This window comes from Vanessa cardui, chromosome 30 (genome assembly GCF_905220365.1).
Source record: "Vanessa cardui chromosome 30, ilVanCard2.1, whole genome shotgun sequence".
Classification (NCBI taxonomy): domain Eukaryota; kingdom Metazoa; phylum Arthropoda; class Insecta; order Lepidoptera; family Nymphalidae; genus Vanessa; species Vanessa cardui.
Genome location: NC_061152.1, coordinates 4,508,761 through 4,528,646, shown reverse-complemented (window position 1 = coordinate 4,528,646; position 19,886 = coordinate 4,508,761). Strand labels below are relative to the sequence as shown.

The 19,886-nt window shown below is 36.1% G+C and overlaps 1 protein-coding gene across 1 annotated transcript in view; it reads left to right on the top strand.

Annotated features, from left to right (window-relative positions):
* LOC124542303 (regulator of G-protein signaling 7) overlaps positions 1 to 14,478 on the top strand; it is a 28,013-nt gene extending 13,535 nt beyond the window's left edge. The window contains exons 5-16 of the mRNA XM_047120270.1: positions 2,252 to 2,310; positions 3,306 to 3,448; positions 4,445 to 4,525; positions 5,313 to 5,426; positions 6,593 to 6,689; positions 7,199 to 7,340; positions 8,144 to 8,257; positions 8,834 to 8,962; positions 9,754 to 9,882; positions 11,017 to 11,080; positions 11,792 to 11,884; positions 13,471 to 14,478. Of these exons, the coding sequence (XP_046976226.1) occupies positions 2,252 to 2,310; positions 3,306 to 3,448; positions 4,445 to 4,525; positions 5,313 to 5,426; positions 6,593 to 6,689; positions 7,199 to 7,340; positions 8,144 to 8,257; positions 8,834 to 8,962; positions 9,754 to 9,882; positions 11,017 to 11,080; positions 11,792 to 11,884; positions 13,471 to 13,536 (1,231 nt within the window). The 3' untranslated portion in view covers positions 13,537 to 14,478. The remainder of the gene's footprint in view (positions 1 to 2,251; positions 2,311 to 3,305; positions 3,449 to 4,444; positions 4,526 to 5,312; positions 5,427 to 6,592; positions 6,690 to 7,198; positions 7,341 to 8,143; positions 8,258 to 8,833; positions 8,963 to 9,753; positions 9,883 to 11,016; positions 11,081 to 11,791; positions 11,885 to 13,470) is intronic.
* Positions 14,479 to 19,886: the final 5,408 nt, after the last annotated feature.

Sequence of the window (19,886 nt, the reverse complement as noted above, 5' to 3'; positions counted from 1 at the left end):
AATCTAGATAGCTTGCGTCTGCATAATCGAGAATAGATAGAAGTAGAGAATGTGCTAACATAGTCTTGGTGGAAATAGGAAGAAAGGAACGGAGACGTCGAAGAGAGCCCATCGCCGAAAACATTTTCCTGCTGACTACATTTAACTGATGTGACCATGAAAGTGTAGAATCTAGATGTATACCGAGATTTTTTACCGTAGAACTATATGGTATAGTACAATTATCTAATATAATCGTAGGAATGTTTCTCCAGTCAACTCTTGAAATCATAGCAGCACTGCCAATAATAATGGCCTGTGATTTTGATGGATTGATCTTTAAACCATAACACTTGCTCCAATCACTGATTGTAACCAGGTCATCATTAATGGCAGCGATAGCGCTGGGCAAGTTATCCAAGGTTGACTGGGTATAAAGCTGGAGATCATCTGCATACATGTGGTAGAGAGAAGAAATCTTTTGAGTAATAGAATTAATGAAAATAGTAAAGAGAATAGGAGACAACACGCCACCCTGAGGCACTCCAGCACGTACTTCACACCAAGACGAAAATGTCTCGTCTACCTGAACACGTTGCCTTCTGCCTCTAAGGTAACTCTGAAACCAGCCAAACACCGATGGAGATATGTTAAGAGAACGCAGCAAACTCAATAAGATGTCAAAGTTGACAGTACCGAAAGCATTGCTAAAATCTAACAATGTCAGCACTGTAAGTTGTTTATTATCCATGCCCAATCTAATGTCGTCGGTAATTTTCACGAGCGCTGTGACCGTACTATGACCGGAGCGAAAGCCAGATTGGAGTGGATTAAAAAGGCTGTGCCTATTTAGGAATGTTATTAATTGCTGGAGCACTAGTTTTTCTAAAACTTTGGAAAGGAATGGAAGGATGGAGATAGGACGAAAATCAGTGTAGTTCATAGAATAAGCCTTTTTGGGGAGTGGAATAATACGGGCTACTTTCCAGGCATCGGGGAACTTTGAGGAAGTGATGGATTCATTAAGGATATGAGTAATAACAGGAGCAATAGTTTCAAGGATAGGTACAATCATATTACGGCCAACGCCGTCGTCGCCCACGGCATTAGAAGAGATGGACACTATGCTCTTCTTAACATCACATTCGGTGAAAGGAATGAAATTAAACGGTGGATAGTCAAAGGTTGGCAAACAAGAAAGAATATTTAACGTCCGCTCTTTTTCTGCGTTGTCAATAACGTCAGATGAAGAAAAATGCTTATTAAGAGACTCTATGTCAATGTTACGGTGAAGAGAATTATGAGATGATTTGCCAATTCCAAACGATTCGAGGAATTTCCAAACTTTAGCTGGGTTATATTTATTTGTTTTATAAAATTTTTTTTTAAAAAAATAACATCGACTTCATAGTGATCAGTAAAAAAGTAATAAAATAATTTGATTTAAACAATCAGCTCAGCAGTATAACATTATGATTGCCAGAAGCAAATGCTAATATAACTTCAGAATATATGTAAAATACGGTACATGTGCCTATAAAATTTGAGGGTGCCCCTCGATTTCTCCAGGATCACATCATCAGACTGATATCCTCATCATGGTACCATTCCAAGAGTATCTTCTTTATAACAAAAAAAAAATCATCAAAATCGGTTCATAAATGGCGAAGTAATCGGCGAACAAACATTAAAAAAATGTATACCAGTCGAATTGGCTAATTGACGTTTTAAAAATCCATTTTATATTATTTAGTAGAGGTTAAGGGACCCAGTTAAAGTTGTTTTTTTTTATTTCTAGTACATATCTGCCGAAAACTATCAATTTAAAAATTCCATATTTAAATAACGCGCGAAAACGCTACTTGGACAATATGGCGCTGCAATGGGGTCGGTGACGTCACTTTGCTGTATTTTAATCTGTGGTACATATAGTAGAAAAGCAAGGTTTACAAGAAAGTGACTTCATAATAAGCCCGGTCAATCAGAAGCGTTTTGTGTCACGTGACAAACGTTTGAAAAAATGCATTTTTATTTATTGATTTTTGAATAAATTAAGTATTATTTTCAAGTTTCGTTCGTAAATAACCATTTTTAAACTCATAATCTACACTGATTACAATAATTCACGATTTATTTTTCGCATTGTCAAATAGCCTATTGAGAACATTCCTTTTTTTGGAGTCGCTTAAAAATATTGTTTTGTTTGAAGTCGGTTTTTCTTTTTGTTAAAATTTTTATTTTATACTGTGTAATGATGATGATTCTTCCATAGATTTCAGACACCATACTTTTGGCCGTCGAATCAGTGGGAGCCTGAGAATACGGACTATGGTGAGTCACAGTTATAAATAAATAAATATGAATAAATATAAATATTGGACAACATCACATACATTATTCTACCGCCAAATAACAGTACTCAATATTGTTGTATTCTGGTTTGAAGGGTGAGTGAGCCAGTGTAACTACAGGCACAAGGGACATAACATCTTAGTTCCCAAGGTTGGTGGCACATTGACGGTGTAAGGAATAGTTAATACTTCTTACAGCGTCATTGTCTATGGGTGATGGTGATCACTTACCATCAGGTGGCCCATATGCTCGTCCGCCAACCTATACCATAAAAAAAACATTACTGATACCAATGTAAGTAGCCAAAGCACTTGTGTTGTGGAAAGTTGATACGAATCTATTTCCCATTCCACGGAACGAGCTCCCAAAGGATATATCCCTTGTGCTCTCATTGGTTAAACGCGTGAAAGCCATAGGTCGAATATTTTAAAGGATTGTCATGATTGGCACGAATCGACCAATCAGGTGCGAGTATTATTCTCCATTGGAGTTTGACTTTGACTTGTGAAGTTTACTTGAATTAAATTGATTTGATTTGTCTCAATTAAATAATACGGTTAGTTGCTTAAAAACAAAAATAAACTTTTATTTTGTTTTTGTGTTTGTTAATCTCAAATATGGCTAAAGTTTATAGATAGAATTAATTTAATTATCATAATCAATAGATTGAATTTAAATATAGTGAAACTGCTATTATATAACAATATTTTATACTAAAACTATTCGGAAAAGCGTTGGATTCTGTATATATATATAGATACATTGTATTTTATGTAGGTTTCCTCACGATGTTTTCCGTCACCGCTGAGCACGAGATGAATTATAAACACAAATTAAGCACATGAAATAGAGGTGCTTGCTTGGGTTTGAACCCGCAATCATCGGTTAAGATGCACGCGTTCTAACCACGCGGCCATCTCGACTCGGTGACATATATATTCTTATCAAATATATAATATTATTACACTTTCCAGCGGTGTACCTCTGCAAGCGTACGATGCAGAACAAAGCACGCCTGGAGCTGGCTGATTACGAGGCGGAATCACTCGCAAGGTTGCAGAAGATGTTCAGTAGAAAATGGGAATTCATATTCATGCAGGCGGAAGCCCAGAGTAAGGTGAGATATAGTTGACGGTGTCAGTTGGTATATTTCAGTTACTTCCACATTATAATGTCCTACGGCAGTGTTTCCCAAAGTTTGTTCTAACATCGCCCGGTAATTTTCCCACAGCCCCTTCGTGACCCACTGAGTACTTTTAAACCCAATCTGGTTCCGTTAAGATTAAATAAGACACATTTATTAATAGTAAAAAAATTGGTTGCCTGTAAAGTCGGTATACGGGCGAAAGTTTTAAGTGACAACGACTTTGAGTGGTAAAATAATTTTAATGTGAATATTCATTTGTATAGTAGGATGTATGTCTGTCTCTCTCGCTCTTAGGCGGGCTAACCATGCCCGAGTGGAAGGGACGCGTGCCTCTCACTCGCTCTCGTTGTGAGCGCATAACGTGAGCGGAGCGTAACGCAGTTTCTTGAAGTGTCACCCGGCAAACCAATTTATAAGACGTTGTCACGTCAAAATATTTTATTGATACTAGGAACATAATATTTTGGTATAGTCTATTTAATCACAAAAAAATGTAGTGCGAAGTGTGTAACTGTTGCTTATTTTTGACCAAAGAATCAAAGTTCGCGGAAAATGATGACAGAAGAATCGAGATGGCCCAGTGGTTAGAACGCGTGCATCTTAACCGATGATTGCGGGTTCAAACCCAGGCAAGCACCGCTGTTTCATGTGCTTAATTTGTCTTTATAATTCATCTCGTGCTCAGCGGTGAAGGAAAACATCGTGAGGAAACCTGCATGTGACAAATTTCATAGTAATTCTGCCACATGCATTCCACCAACCCGCATTGGAACAGCGTGGTGGAATATGTTTCAAACCTTCTCCTCAAAGGGAGAGGAGGCCTTTAGCCCAGCAGTGGGAATTTACAGGCTGTTGTTGTTGTTGTATGTAATAAATAATAATAAATTACTCAAAATTAAAAAAAAAACACATGACAGCCGCAAGCGACAGCTAGTAAAGTATATATGTTTGTATGTGTGTGTACAGGTGGATAAGAAACGAGATAAATTGGAGAGGAAAGTCCTAGACAGCCAGGAGAGGGCGTTTTGGGATGTCCATCGTCCAATGGTGAGTGTACTTTGAATTTTATGTTTTGTCTAATAGTTTATGATATATATGTATTTGTAGATTTCTAGGGGTTTGGTAAAATGTATGGTAGTTATTTAACCTAGTAAATGGATTTGAAAAGGTCATCCCGTAAAATATTCTAGAAAGGTCATCAAGTTAATTGTTAAATAAGTAAGTTATATAAGTAAATAAATTAAGTCATTATTTTATAATGACTTAATTTATTTACTTAATTTATTTATTTTATAATTAAATAAATTAAGTCATTATTTTATAATGACTTAATTTATTGTTCTTAAAAAAATCGACAATTGTATTTTTCTAACAAGTATTCCTTGGAAATTTCTTTAAATATTTCCTTGAAAAAATTTAAATTTTTATAAAAAGGATATCAAGTTCATTTTTATAAAAAATAAAAATTCATCTTCTACCCGTGACCACGAACGCTGTAAAGTGCTCGAAACGTTGGGATGATAAAAATAATTAATATACGCGATTAAAATCCGTTATACCTAGGTTTATTTAAAAAATCATCTTTATAAAAAATAATAAATAAGTCACCTAGTAATACAAAGAAATTTCAAATAGATCAACCAAATACATATACTGTTTTAAAAAGGTCACCTAATAAATACATCTAAAAAAGGTCACCCAGTTAATAACTTTAATAAAATCAACCACTAAATTAAATTAAAAAGGCTACCAAATAAATTCTTATAAAAAGGACACAAAGTTAATTGTTATAAAAAGGCTATATTATTCACATAATACACTTGTAATATTTAAGCCGGGCTGTGTGAACACAACTGAGATGGATCCCAAGAAACTCTCCAGGATCAACGCTATTAAGGCGAAGAGACTGCGTCAGTGCCAGGAATTGATATTGCAGCACAATTTAAAGGTATGTATTACAATAGGCAGGTAGACTGGCAAATGGAGCGTTGATGTGTTATGTTGCTTCTGTCTGTACACTGGCTCACTCTAATTTAAAAGTATGACACAACAATGATTGTGTGTACACCGGTTTTCATGAGTCGGTGTAGATTATCATTAGTTTTCTATGTTGTCTTGTTAGAACGCGTGCATCTTACTTAATGATTGTGGGTTCAAACCCAGGCAAGCAACGCTGAATATTCATGGGATTAGTTTGTGTTTATAATTCATCTCATGAAGGAAAACATCGTGAGGAAACCTTCATGTGTCTAACTTCATAGAGATTCTGCCACATGTGTGTTCCGTATTCGTAGTCGAATATGTTCCAAACCTTCTCTTCAAAGGCAGAGGAGGCCTTAGCCCAGCAGTGGGAAATTTACAGGCTGTTTTTTGAATTGTGGTTGAACAAGTATTAATGATTCTTGTTGCGTTCGATGCAATATAGTGTTATTGGAGTCGTATTTGTATTGGATGCCCCGTCCATGTATAGTTACCGGGACTTACCACCCGGGAATGCGTTTAAGGGGGGAGTAGGTTTAATTGAAGTACAAATACTGCGAATTTTTTGTCGGTTTTATTAGTAATAATTTTATTAGTATTACCAGCTTATAATGTTCTTCGATGACGTATACATTTTATTTATTTATTTATTTATTGTAAAAGTCACACCATTGACTAACTAAACACTTAAAATTAATATTTGATGTAGGTAACATTCAAAGTTATATATCTTTATAGGTGTAAATGTTTGACAATCAATGGTAACCCCGTTTTCTATGACGTCACAATATATTTTTTTATGGTATAGGTTGGTGGACGAGCAGATGGGCCACCTGATGGTAAGTGGTCACCATCACCCATAGACAATGACGCTGTAAGAAATATTAACTATTCCCTACATCGTCAATGCGCCACCAACTTTGGGAACTAAGATGTTATGTCCCTTGTGCCTGTAGTTACATTGGCTCACTCACCCTTCAAACCGGAACACAACAATACTGAGTACTGTTATTTGGCGGTAGAATAACTGATGAGTGGGTGGTACCTACCCAGACAAGCGTGCACTAAGCCCTACCACCAAGTAAATATGACGCAACTTCGGTTAGAAGTATTTGAATATTTCTCTTGTTTCAGAATAATCCGATCGTGACAATAACGAATGCTCAAGAAAGCGAAGAAGCGATACAGAAGAATATCGAGAAGACTAATGATAGTTCTATCAAGGAGAACGGTGAGTTGAAAAGAGAAAAGAGATATAAGAACGAGATGGTATTTGTATGTATATATCTTCAAATCAAATCAAATCAAAATAAACTTTATTCAAGTATGCTTTTACAAGTACTTTTGAATCGTCATTTTACAATTAAGTGAAGCTACCACCGGTTCGGAAAGTATATTCTACCGAGAAGAACCGGCAAGAAACTCAGTAGTTACTCTTTTTCAACAATACAATTATTTAAATTAATATATACTGCTTGGAAGTCATCAGGCATTAACTCTTACTAACTTACAAAATATAGTAGCCATTATCTAAATTAGTGTTTCTCTACTATATTGTCCATGTGTTATATACAAAAACCTATTAAGAAAAAACGCATCAAAATCCGTTGCGTATTAAAGATCTAAGCATACATAGAGACAGCGGTAAGCGACTTTGTTTTATACTGTGTCATGATATAGATTAGAGTTAGTAGTCATATAAGTATATCATGATAATTTATTAATAATTAATAATTACAGGCGAGACCTCCCAAACTCAACCAGAGATAATAGAGGTCGAAAAGACCATAGAGCAACAAATAGAGGCGGCGAAGAGACAGCTCTCAGTATTGAAGGCTCGCATGGAGAGGAGAAATGTACGAGTCAGCAAAGTGGCAGAGATGTGAGTAACGAGTCCCACTGCTGGGCTTATTGTAGTAATGTAGTAACAGTCTGTAAATTTCCCACTGATGGGCTCGCTCGGTTTGATGCGGATTGGCGAATGAAATTAGGCAAATGTAGGTTTCCTCACGATGTTTTCCTTCATCGCCGAGCTAGAGATGTGCTGTGTGTAGTTTAGTGGTGAAATCGTAACAAACAGACTGTTTCGAATTTATAATATTAGATTTTCAGTAAGAAATTCAATAGGCTATTTGACTGGTTTTTAAAATCCATTTTATGTTGTTTAGTAGAGGTTAAGGAACCCAGTAACAGTTGTGTTTTTTATTTCTAGTACATATTTGCCGAAAAATATCATATTAAAAATTCCATATTTAAATAACGCGCGAAAACACTACTTGGACAATATGGCGCTGCAATAGGGTCGGTGACGTCACGTTTCTGTATTTTAATCTGTGGTACATATAGTAGAAAAGCAAGGTTTACAACAAAGTGACTTCATCATAAGCCCGGCCTATCAGAAGCGTTTTGTGTCACGTGACAAACGTTTGAAAAAAGGCATTTTTATTTATCCATTTTTGAATACATTAAGTATTATTTTCAAGTTTCGTTCGTAAATAACCATTGTTAAACTTATAATATACACTGATTACAATAATTCACGATTTATTTTTCGCATTGTCAAATAGCCTATTGTATTTAAGTGACTTTTGTAACTCTCAGTAGTTATAATACATTGCCGGTTCAAAGTAGAATCTACATTCAGAATCAGCTGCGTATATTCTAATCTTGATTATCATATTCCAGGTTTATATCATACTGCGAGCAGTATGCCGAATATGACGCCTTCCTAACGCCCCCCGAATGGCCGAACCCCTGGATAAGCGACACGACTGAGCTCTGGGACCAGGAGAAACAGTGGTGAGGCATTCTTTTATGGTAAAGGGTTAGATAGACAAATGGTCCTTCTGATGGTCAAAACTGCCGATGGCGTTACACATTGAAGCCGGTAGTTACACTGGCTCTATGTTAAAGCTAGAACCCAACAGCTCTAAATAGTGCTAACAGCTCATAAGTCAGTGTGAGTGAGCCATGAGTGACTAATGAGTGAGCCAGTGTAACTACAGGCCAAGACATGTAATATAACTTATATAACAGTCTGCCTTTATTTTATAAATAAAAGTAAATTAATAAATCGAGCTGAGATGGCCCAGTGGTTAGAACGCGTGCATCTTAACCGATGATTGCGGGTTCAAACCCAGGCAAGCAACACTATATATAGGTGCTTAATTGTGTTTATAATTCATCTCATGCTCGGCGGTGAAGGAAAACCTGCATGTGTCTTATTTCATAGAAATTCTACCACATGTGTATTCCACCAACCCGCATTGGAACAGCGTGGCGGAATATGTTCCAAACCCTCTCCTTAATGGAAGAGGAGGCAGTGGGAAATTTACAGGCTGTTACTTTACTTTACTTTACTTACGTATTCTTCAGTAAGGAGCCGTTGCCGTTACGTCGTGTCCGGCGCTGGTCTTTCGGTCTCCGGGAACTGCTCCGTGACCCCCCGGGTAGGGAGCATTTCGCCAAGTTTCTCAGCAAGGAGTTCAGTGGGGAGAATCTTAAGTGAGTATATTACGACGACCTCCGTGGTCGAGTGGTGTGTACACAGGTTTTCATGGGTACGCCACTCTGAGGTCCCGGGTTCGTCTGGGCGAGTCGATGTAGATTATCATTAGTTTTCTATGTTGTCTCGGGTCTGGGTGTTTGTGGTGCCGTCGTTACTTCTGATTTTCCATAACACAAGTGCGTTAGCTACTTACATTGGGATCAGAGTAATGTATGTGATGTTGTTCAATATCTATTTATTTTTGTTTGTCTCATGATTGATCGGGTTTATGATGACGTCACTTGCTTGTTAAACTCGTTGCCTACAGTGTGTGGATTATATGTACACAGATTACAATACAGGCAAGTGACGTCACCGATCGCATTGCAGCGCCATATTGTCCAAGTGGCTTTTTCGATAATTAAATATGATGAAAAAAAACAACTTTTACTAGGCCCCTTAATGTTTACTACATAATATGTATAAGGTAGATTTTAAAAATCAGTCTTCTTTCTTTAGGGTCGTCTGGTAGAGATCACTGTTCAGTGATAAGACCGCCCTTTGCACGCTTTGTTTGTTAGTGTTAAGTTTGCTTCTTGCTGTATCTGTGTGATTTTCTTTGATTTTATTATGTGTGCAATAAAGTTATTTATTATTATTATTATTATCAGTCAGATAAGAATCTGGCATAGTTTAAGGGTAAACTCTTTCGAGTTTCATCTGAATGATTTGTCAATTCAGACCAGCTTGACGACAACTGCCTTCCCTCGAGGTAGCTGATCCCTATAGCCAATTGTGTTGTCTCCAGATTCTGGCTGGCGGTCCAAGAACTGAAAGCGCTGCCGATACGGAGAGTGTCGTCCCGGGCCAAGGAGATATGGAAGGAATTCTTCGCGGCGGACGCGCCGTCTCCTGTCAACATCGACGCTGCTAGCAGGTTCCATACTAAATACTGATCGCTCATTGGTCGATTATCACGTCATCAGCTGTCACCGACCAATGAGCGTATAGAATGGTTTTATTTGAAGCTTAGATTGTCAGACACAGATAATTTTGAATATAGAATGCTCATTGGTCGATTATCACGTCATCATCTGTCACCGACCAATGAGCGTTCAGAATGGTTTTATTTGAAGCTTAGATTGTCTGATACAGATATTTTAAATACTGAATGCTCATTGGTCGATTATCACGTCATCAGCTGTTACCGACTAATGAGCGTTCAGAATAGTTTCATAAAACAAAACCATAGCTCTTTGATTGTCACACACAGGTCTGTTTAAATACGCAATGCTCATTGGTTGTTTATCACGTCATCAGCTGTCACCGACCAATGGCGTTCAGAATGGTTTTATTAGAAGCTCTTTTATTGTCTGATACAGATAATTTTGAATATAGAATGCTCATTGGTCGATTATCACGTCATCAGCTGTCACCGACCAATGGCGTTCAGAATGGTTTTATTTGAAGCTTAGATTGTCTGATACAGATATTTTTAAATATAGAATGCTCATTGGTCGATTATCACGTCATCAGCTGTCACCGACCAATGGCGTTCAGAATGGTTTTATTTGAAGCTTAGATTGTCTGATACAGATATTTTTAAATATAGAATGCTCATTGGTCGATTATCACGTCATCAGCTGTCACCGACCAATGGCGTTCAGAATGGTTTTATTAGAAGCTCTTTTATTGTCTGATACAGTTAATTTTGAATATAGAACGCTCATTGGTCGATTATCACGTCATCAGCTGTCACCGACCAATGGCGTTCAGAATGGTTTTATTAGAAGCTCTTTGATTGTCTGATATAGATAATTTTAACTTTAAATACGGGATGCTCATAGGTCGATCATCACGTCATCATCTGCCACCGACCAATCAACGTTCAGAATGTTTTCTTTATACGAAAGCTGTTCGATTGTCAGACACAGATCTGTTTATATACGGAATGGCCTTCGATTGCCTATCACGTCATCGTTTATCCACCAATGACGATTCAGAGATGTCAGATTAGTTTCTGTCAACCCTATGACGTCATAAGTAATTAAACTTAAAATATTCGTTGCAGAGAATTGACAAGGACGAAAGTGGAGTCAGGCACAGCTGATAGATACTGCTTCGATCAGGCGCAGGTGAGAGATGTTTGTACGATACGCGTTTGAGTTTGCCGTCCGACCGATAGTAGGTGGTCGTCTTAACTCATAGACACAGTTGATTGCCACCAGGTGGTAGGTGGTCACCAGCATTAGCATAGACAATGGTTCTGTAATAAATATTGACGTAATACTAGTGTGCTACTAACCTTGGGAGTTAAAATGTTATGTCCCTTGAGCCTGTAGTTAAACTACTTCATTTTTGAAACCGAAACAACAATACTCAGTATTACTGCTGTTTGGTCGTAAAATATCTGACAATTGTGTGGTACGTATAGTACGACACAACTTGGATGTCGCATCGGCAAAATTCGCAAAACCGATCACATCCGAATTGAGTACGCTATCCCGCATTATCAATATTTACTTCTCATGCGAATATGATCTTTGCACAAACGTAATAACTTGTAATATCACATGACCTAATATATTCGTCAATTTGACGCGTCAATTTACACGCACTCGCTGTCTCGGGTCGAACTGACGCGGGAATCTATAGCGACGAATAGCGTCGAGTGGCGCGATAGGGAGCTGTTTCTGTTGGTTGTGTGAATCGGCAGTGATCGGTTGTGTCGTACTATACCTAGATGCTTATATTTATGAGTATTATATTATAAGGATTAGTATAACATTAAATTTTTCGATTAAATAAAAATAAAAATGTTAAGCAATTATTTGTGTTGATTTCAGGCTCACGTGTATCACCTCATGAAGTCAGATAGCTACTCCAGATACCTCAGGTCGGAGATGTACAAGGATTACTTGAATGGCTCCAAGAAGAAGGTACGTTATATATATTTAAAAATGACCTAGAGTTATTTATCTTTATATATGTAATAATTATCTAGACAGAGCTCCATCAACTAATAAAAAAAAGAATTATCAAAATTGTTTGCCACAATTTTGAGTTATTCATCCATTTATCAATGTGATTTCGTAAATAAACAAATTCTGTAGTATATTTAGTATCAGTATTGCATCCGTGCGAAGCCGGGGTGGGTAGCTAGTTGATTATAATATTCGACTATGATAATTACATGAACATAACTACGTTACGAAAAGTGACTCAAATATCTAAGCACCTATAAATAAAAGATTCGGCCGAGTATCGCTAACGTGCTCCTCAGAATTGTTCCGTTCCCTTCCGTTCCGTTACTTTGTAATGGATCCTATGCTCAGAACCTTACCAAACTTTCACCAAACTACCCTTGAAGTATAAAACCCTTTCTAATAAAAAAAGAATCATCAAAATTGGTTAATGTGATTTTCAGTTATTCACCTATTTATCGCGCACATACATAATGCAAATTTAAGACTTATATCGTTTTCATATGGATACCATCATCAGAACTGGACTAAATTAAAATGTGACCACACGGGAAGCACTAGCTTTCAAACAAAAAAAAAATATCGAAATCGGTCCACCCAGTAAAAAGTTATGAGGTAACAAACATAAAAAAAAATACAGACGAATTGATAACCTCCTCCTTTTTAAAGTCTGTTGAAAATAAAAAGCATGGTAAATATCCCGTATTAGACAATTGTAATAATAAAAGTAACCGTTTTAATTAAGAATCTTTTAATGGCACGGTTGCAATCTATAATACTCTTTATTGCACTGAGAAATTTTACATAGAAGTTTTAAACATGAAATTTTTGTTTAAAATGGTATCTATATTAATATTATAAATGTGAAAGTAACTCTTGTCTGTCCATTTGTCTGTCGCTCTTTCACTACCAAACCGCTGAACCGAATTTGATGAAATTTGGTATGAAGCAAATGGCTGAGATGGCCCAGTGGTTATAACTCATGGTGCATCTTAACCGATGATTTCGGGTTCAAGCCCAGGCAAGCACCACTATATATATATGTGCTCAATTTGTGTTTATAATTCATCTCGTGCTCGGCGGTGAAGGAAAATATCGTGAGGAAACCTGCGTGTGTATAATTTCATCGAAATTCTGCCACATGTGCATTCCACCAACCCGCATTGGAACAGCGTGGTGGAATATGTTCCAAGCCCTCTCCTTAATGGAAGAGGAGGCCTTATCCCAGCAGTGGGAAATTTACAGGCTGTTACTTTTACTTTACTTTAACTATGAAGCAAACTTGACCTTCAAGGAAGGACATAGGGTACTTTTTTGCTTGACACGTGACAACCAAACTAGCAAAACACGAGTGACTTTGGGTACTAATGTGTTATATATATCTTGTGCATGTAGTTCCACTGGCTCACCGTTCAAATTGTCATCCGACAATACGGAACGGTTACTGGGTGTTAATTTTCTGTCAAGTTGGCTAAAAAAACAATATGGCGGATTTTTTTTTAATAGATGACCAATATTTGATTATTTTCTTTCTCTTTCAGACATCAGTTAAAGGCATACGATCGATCGTCTCGTTCACCGGCAGGAAGGAAACATCGGCTAACTGAAGCTATACATCGCTGGAGCAATATCGAAATCGGTAAACGATGAGGACGATTCAAGATTCGATTTTCGAAATTTTGAATTTGGAATTCAAAAAAAATGTCATTTTAAAACCAAATCGTAATTTCAAGCTTAGTAGTATTTTGTTATTTTAAATTAATTAAAATAATTTGATTTTTGAACGACAATATTGTTTTAGAGATTTTGATAATAATCTCTCAATTATGCAATGGATGGTACGTCGTTACATCAGAAACGTTGCGTCCGAACGTTACATAAACGTTGCACGCGCTATTTTTAATTGTGTCGTTTAGCGTTAGAAATGTTGCACAAAAACGTTACACATGAAATGTTGCACGTCTTTGTTTTGAAATTATCTCGAGAGGTACTTTGTGTAACAAAAGAAAGATGCTAATTTGAGGCTCGAAATTATATTTATCATGATATAAATTAGTTTTTTCGAATATGGCTGATATGGCTGCTTCCGCCATATTCGCCATATTGCATTTTCAACTCCGATTCCACTGAAACCAAAGTTTATTTGTTTATTATCAAAAAGACTGCCCTAATGTTATACTGCCCTTTTTTTGTTTAATGTAAATAGATTAGTTTTAGACAGAATTGTTTATTATAGGCAAGTAGTCTGCCTAAGAGAGAAAGATAAGTCACATCAGGATACAGATGTGGTAATGATCTATTGTAATCCCACTGCTGGGACTCTTTAAACTTCCTATACTGTGAACTGGCTGACCAGTTTCGCTTGGCTTACAAATACTCGAAAAGAAAAATGTCTCCTATTATTTTTACACCAATATTAATTTATACTATGCTATCTCGAATTTTAGTGAAAATCGTTTTCTTATGCCAAGTTGCTTATAATATGTTATTTTATATGTTACAAAATTACAAAAACAACAGCCTGTATATTTCCCACTGCTGGGCTAAGGTCTTTTGAGAAGGTTTGGAACATATTACACCACGCTGTTCCAATGTGGGTTGGTGGAATACACATGTGGCAGGATTTCTGTGAAATTATACACATCGACACACCGCCGAGGTTGAGATGATTTATAAACACAAATTAAGCACATATATATATAGTGGTGCTTGACTGGGTTTGAACCCGTAATCATCGGTTAAGATGCACGCGTTCTAACCACTGAGCCATCTCGACTAAAAATTATTAGCGGAGTGTGCGCACACTCGAGTGAGCGTAGTATAAGTTGTTGGTGTCAATATGCAATATTAGTATATAGCCTAGCAGTATATAGCCTATAGCCTCGGTAAATGGGCTATATAATTCTGAAAGCTTGTTTAAATCGGCCCAGCAGTGTGAGATCAGCGCGTTCAATCTCTTCAGCGTTATAATATTAGTGTACATTAGTTGTCCCCGCGATTTAATAAAAAAAAAAAACATTTTTGTAGCTTAAGTTACTCCCAATTCATCAGCTATAGGCAAGTGAAAGTCCCGTCAAAATCGGTCCAGTCGTTTCGGTGATTAGCCGACAAACAGAAAGACAGACAAAAACCGTACATACGCACATATGTATTTAGTAAAAAGCGATTATTTTAGTATTACAAACAGACACTCCAATTTTATTATATGTATAGATGTGTCTTTAATATTGAAATAACACAAACGTACTCACATTTCAATGTATTAGAACTAGCGCGCACTGGTGATTTTTGTCACGGTGACTTTAAAGTGTTTGTCACTGTCACGTCACGTTTCCAAACGTGCGCTCATTAATAGAGACAGTGACAAAACATTTTCGAAATCGAAGTGTCATTTGCCGCTATGGATTTCGAAGAGACGGTGGTTCTCTGTGCACTTGTGAGACTAAAGAAAGACTGACGACGAGAGTGACAAATTTGTCACACATGTCACCCAATTGTCACGTCATTCATGGACTCGACAAGAGTGACGAAACAGTCACCGTGACAAAAATGACCAGTGCGCGCTAGTTCTTAAGGTTTGGTTTGATAATTAAATAAATAGGGGGTAAATTGCACATCCCCTCCACATTTCGGGGAAAATACTACCCTCCTCGACATATATATGATATATGTTACATGGCTTGTGGGTATTACATCTAGTTTGGTATAGTACGACACAAGTTAGATGTATCATCGGCAAATTCAATAAAACCGATCACTGCCGACTCACACAACCAACAGAAACAGCTCCCTATCGCGCCATTCGACGCTATTGGTCGCTATAGATTCCCGCGTCAGTTCGACCCGAGACAGCGAGTGCGTGTAAAGCGACGCGTCGAATTGACGAATATATTAGGTCATGTGATATTACAAGTAATTACGTTTGTGTAAAGATCATATTCACATAAGAAATAGATATTGATAATTCGGGATAGCGTACTCAATTCGGATGTGATCGGTTTTACGAATTTTGCCGATGTGACATCTAAGTTTTGTCGTACTATACCATTATTAAGGGTAGAAAATGTGGGGTATTTATAGTTTCGAATTTAGTTTATAGTATGTTTTCTTAAAGTATATTTTGAATACTATGTTTCTACTTTCCACTCTTCAATACTTGAGATATATGTGTTACATTTTCATTCGTCTCGATATAAAATTAGTAATGAATCTCTTAATATTATTATTTTTGAATTCAATACAAGATTATTTCCTGGATTACATATTTCTTAAGTTCGAAGTATTAAATACTACTTCGATAAAAAAAAAACACATCAATACTAAGTATTGCTGTTTAGCAGTAGAACATATAAAGCACAAATACGTACTTTAATATAATGTAAAGAATATATGTCGATGCTGACGGTACATATTTATATCGTCACGGCAAGTGACACGCTCTCTTATTCTGTTACGTCACTCCTGTCTGCTGTCTGCTGTCTTGAGTCACGCCTATACAGGCCTTCCTCGACTTAAGGAGAATTCAAATATTATGTAACATAATTTTTGAAGATCTTTAACCCTGCCCCCCTCCTCCCCTTGTAACGCAATGTAATGTTTTTCTGTAATCCTCCCCCCTCTTTCCCTCTCTAAACGCTACGTAACACTCGATTGACCATTTTTACCAAAAAGTCGACCAGACTGATACAATCGAGGGATTCCCCGTTAAAAGTAAATGAAAAGTGTTGCCAATTTGGCAGTTTTAAAAAAACAATGTTACATAATGTGTTGTACGACCCCTACCAAATCGCGGTACGTAATATTTGAACGCCCCCCTACTTCGTTTTAATTTACGTCGAATAATGCTGTGACACTATTCCTCAAGCATACGTCAATTGCTATGAATTCCGGAGAAGAAATAGAGATTGACTTGTCCCAAGGTCAAGGCGAGATGAAAAATGTAAAGCAATCTAGTCGTTTCGTTTTGCGAGGCGTAAATCAAGAACATAGTATGTAAGTACGATGACATATACAGTGAACTCCGGTAATCTAACATACGTTTCGGCAGTGTCGGACCGCTAAAGTATACCGCCTGAGAGTAAGTACTCCCAATGGTACGGATTTGTTTACAAAAGAGTACCCTGTATTTATACATTCAGTGATAAGATTCTATATGTTATACTCTTAGGTATATAGAAATGATAGCTATCACATGTAGTCAAAGCAATCAGAATCAATTGAGCACAATAGTTGTGGTACAGGTTACCTGTTCAATCAAGCATTATCTTCATGAGCGAATATTGGTAAAAAAATATTCAATAATAAATATAAGACAACATCACATACATTACCCTGCTCCCAATGTAAGTAGCTAAAGCACTTGTGTTGTGGAAAATCAGAAGAAACGACGGTACTAACACCCAGACCCAAGACAACATAAATCGGGAATGGAGCCCGGGACCTCGGAGTGGTGTACCCACGAAAACCGGTGTACACGCTACTCTTTCACGGAGGTCGTTAAATACTAATAATAGACATGTCGGATTACTTGGAGTCCACTGTATATACATAAACACTAGCTATAGCCCACGGCTTCGCCTGTTTTAGGCAAACAAACTATCCTATGTCCTTCCTTAGACTTCAAGTTTGCTTCATACCAAATTTCATCAAATTCGGTTCAGCGGTTTGTTCGTAAAAGAGTGACAGACAGACAGAGTTAATTTCGATATAATAATTGTTCTACTACATAATATGAAATCATTAACTTTACTAGTCGTTAGTATTCTTCCAATATATATATATATATATATATTATAATATATATATATACATATAAATATATATATATATATATATATATATATTTATATGTATATATATAGTATTATGTTAAGACGGTATCTGAATAAATTAAGTACTTTTCCGTACCGGATCATAACTTAAGCCAAATGTTTCAAAGACTGTTTTATTTTGTATACATGTTTTTTTTTTTTGAGAAATACAATCTTAACAAATATCCATTTCAAAAATTAGTCCTATTGTTGATTCTTTATTGGATCATGAGCCAATTCAGAATTGTGAAGAATGATTGTCCTTTTGTTTTTATAATTCTGTTTTGGATCATGAACCAATTCAGAATTGTGAAGAATGATTGTCCTTTTGTTTTTATAATTCTGTTTTGGATCATGAACCAATTCAGAATTGTGAAGAATGATTGTCCTTTTGTTTTTATAATTCTGTTTTGGATCATGAGCCACTTCAGAATTATTTATGTAATAGAATGTGTATCTCGATTCTAAATTTAAGATTGAATAACACAATTATGGCGGTGCGTCATAATTTCTTGTAGAGTTACATTACATGTGAAGTAATGTCTCTGTAAGTAAGTATATGAAAGTAATAAATTATTTTACTCACTATGTAATTAGGATTGTTATGTTAATAAATGTAAGTGTATAATAAATGACAATTATATAAAAAAAAACAATAATTACGTCATGATTTTCGAGGTTTTTGTAAAAAAAAAAAAATTGAATTGTACAGTCGGGGTAAGAAAAGTTTCGTCCTTAAGATCTATTTTCGTGTGCTCAGTATGAGCGATAATCTGCTTTACCGATCGAGAATGACGTGTTGCGTCGCAATGATGCGATGTTTAGATTCAAAAGGTACTAAGTGCTTAAGACTTGATAAAGGAATTAATCTTTTCTTACTCTGACAGTACTTCGACCATGGAATTGATAAATATTATCTAGTGCGTCGTTTCGCTGTAGTTATAATATATATATATTTTCATTAAAATTAGTCGAATTTATTTGAATAGCTCAAAGGATCTTATAACGTGTAACTTGTCCTAACAAAAATAGTATTTATGTGTATAACATTAAGGTTTAATTTCGTTTAATTGAATATAAATATAAGTATAGCTTTAAGGTATTCCAAAATTGCATTTATTATTAGTTTTACTTTTCTCAAATGATGTGGTAAGCTGTTTGAACTATTGTCTTGCAAAGAATGTAAACTAAATAATAATCATTTACTCTACACTACACTACAATACAATACTGTAGTACATTATCCTAATCTATCTCGTTCGATTCCACCAGACTTTTCAATGTAAGCGCAAAGAATATGTTTATTTACAACATCACTTTAAAACGTATAAAATTATCAGGGTTACTCTGCTATATTGTGCATATGTTATACATATAAACCTTTATTTTGAATCAATCCATGTATTAAATGGAACATCATCAAAATCCGTTGTGTAGTTTTAAAGATCTAAGCATACATAGGAACAGACAGCGGTAAGCGACATTGTTTTATACTGTGTATTTTTTTTAGATTCGAGAGGAAAGTTTTTGTATGTTATGCATAGACAATATAGTAAAGAAACACTGATAATTTTATAAGTTTCTAACGTGATGTCGTAAATAAACAAATTCTGTTGTATATTTAGTATCAGCATTGCACCCGTGCGAAGTGCGGATCGCTTGTACAATTTAAAGCAAACTTACTGTGAGTGTACCACTGTTAGGTTCATGCCTGTAACGACCACACGGCGCTTCTCCTAGGCATTCCATGACAATGATTCTAATAAGGATTAGCCTTTACTGACATTAAAATACATTAAACAAACGAACGAAGTACTTCATAAGATTTGCTAATATCTCAGCTGTATTGTTCACTACTAACAGTTATATTCCATTGCCTCATGTGTTACAAATTTCAGCTGTCTAAGCACAGTAAGCTATGAGTGCATAGTCAGTCAGGATAAATATTTTTTTATATATTTACATATACGTGTTTATCTGAAAAGTACATAACATATCGACGAGGAGTCATACGTTGATGGTTATAGGTTAATTTCCTGCATTAGCCCCCCACCCTTTTTCTTCTTTAATGCCCAGCGAAACTGAGAGCGAACAGTTAGTTAGCTATATATTTATATATATTTCTCATACAAAACCATCCATTGACT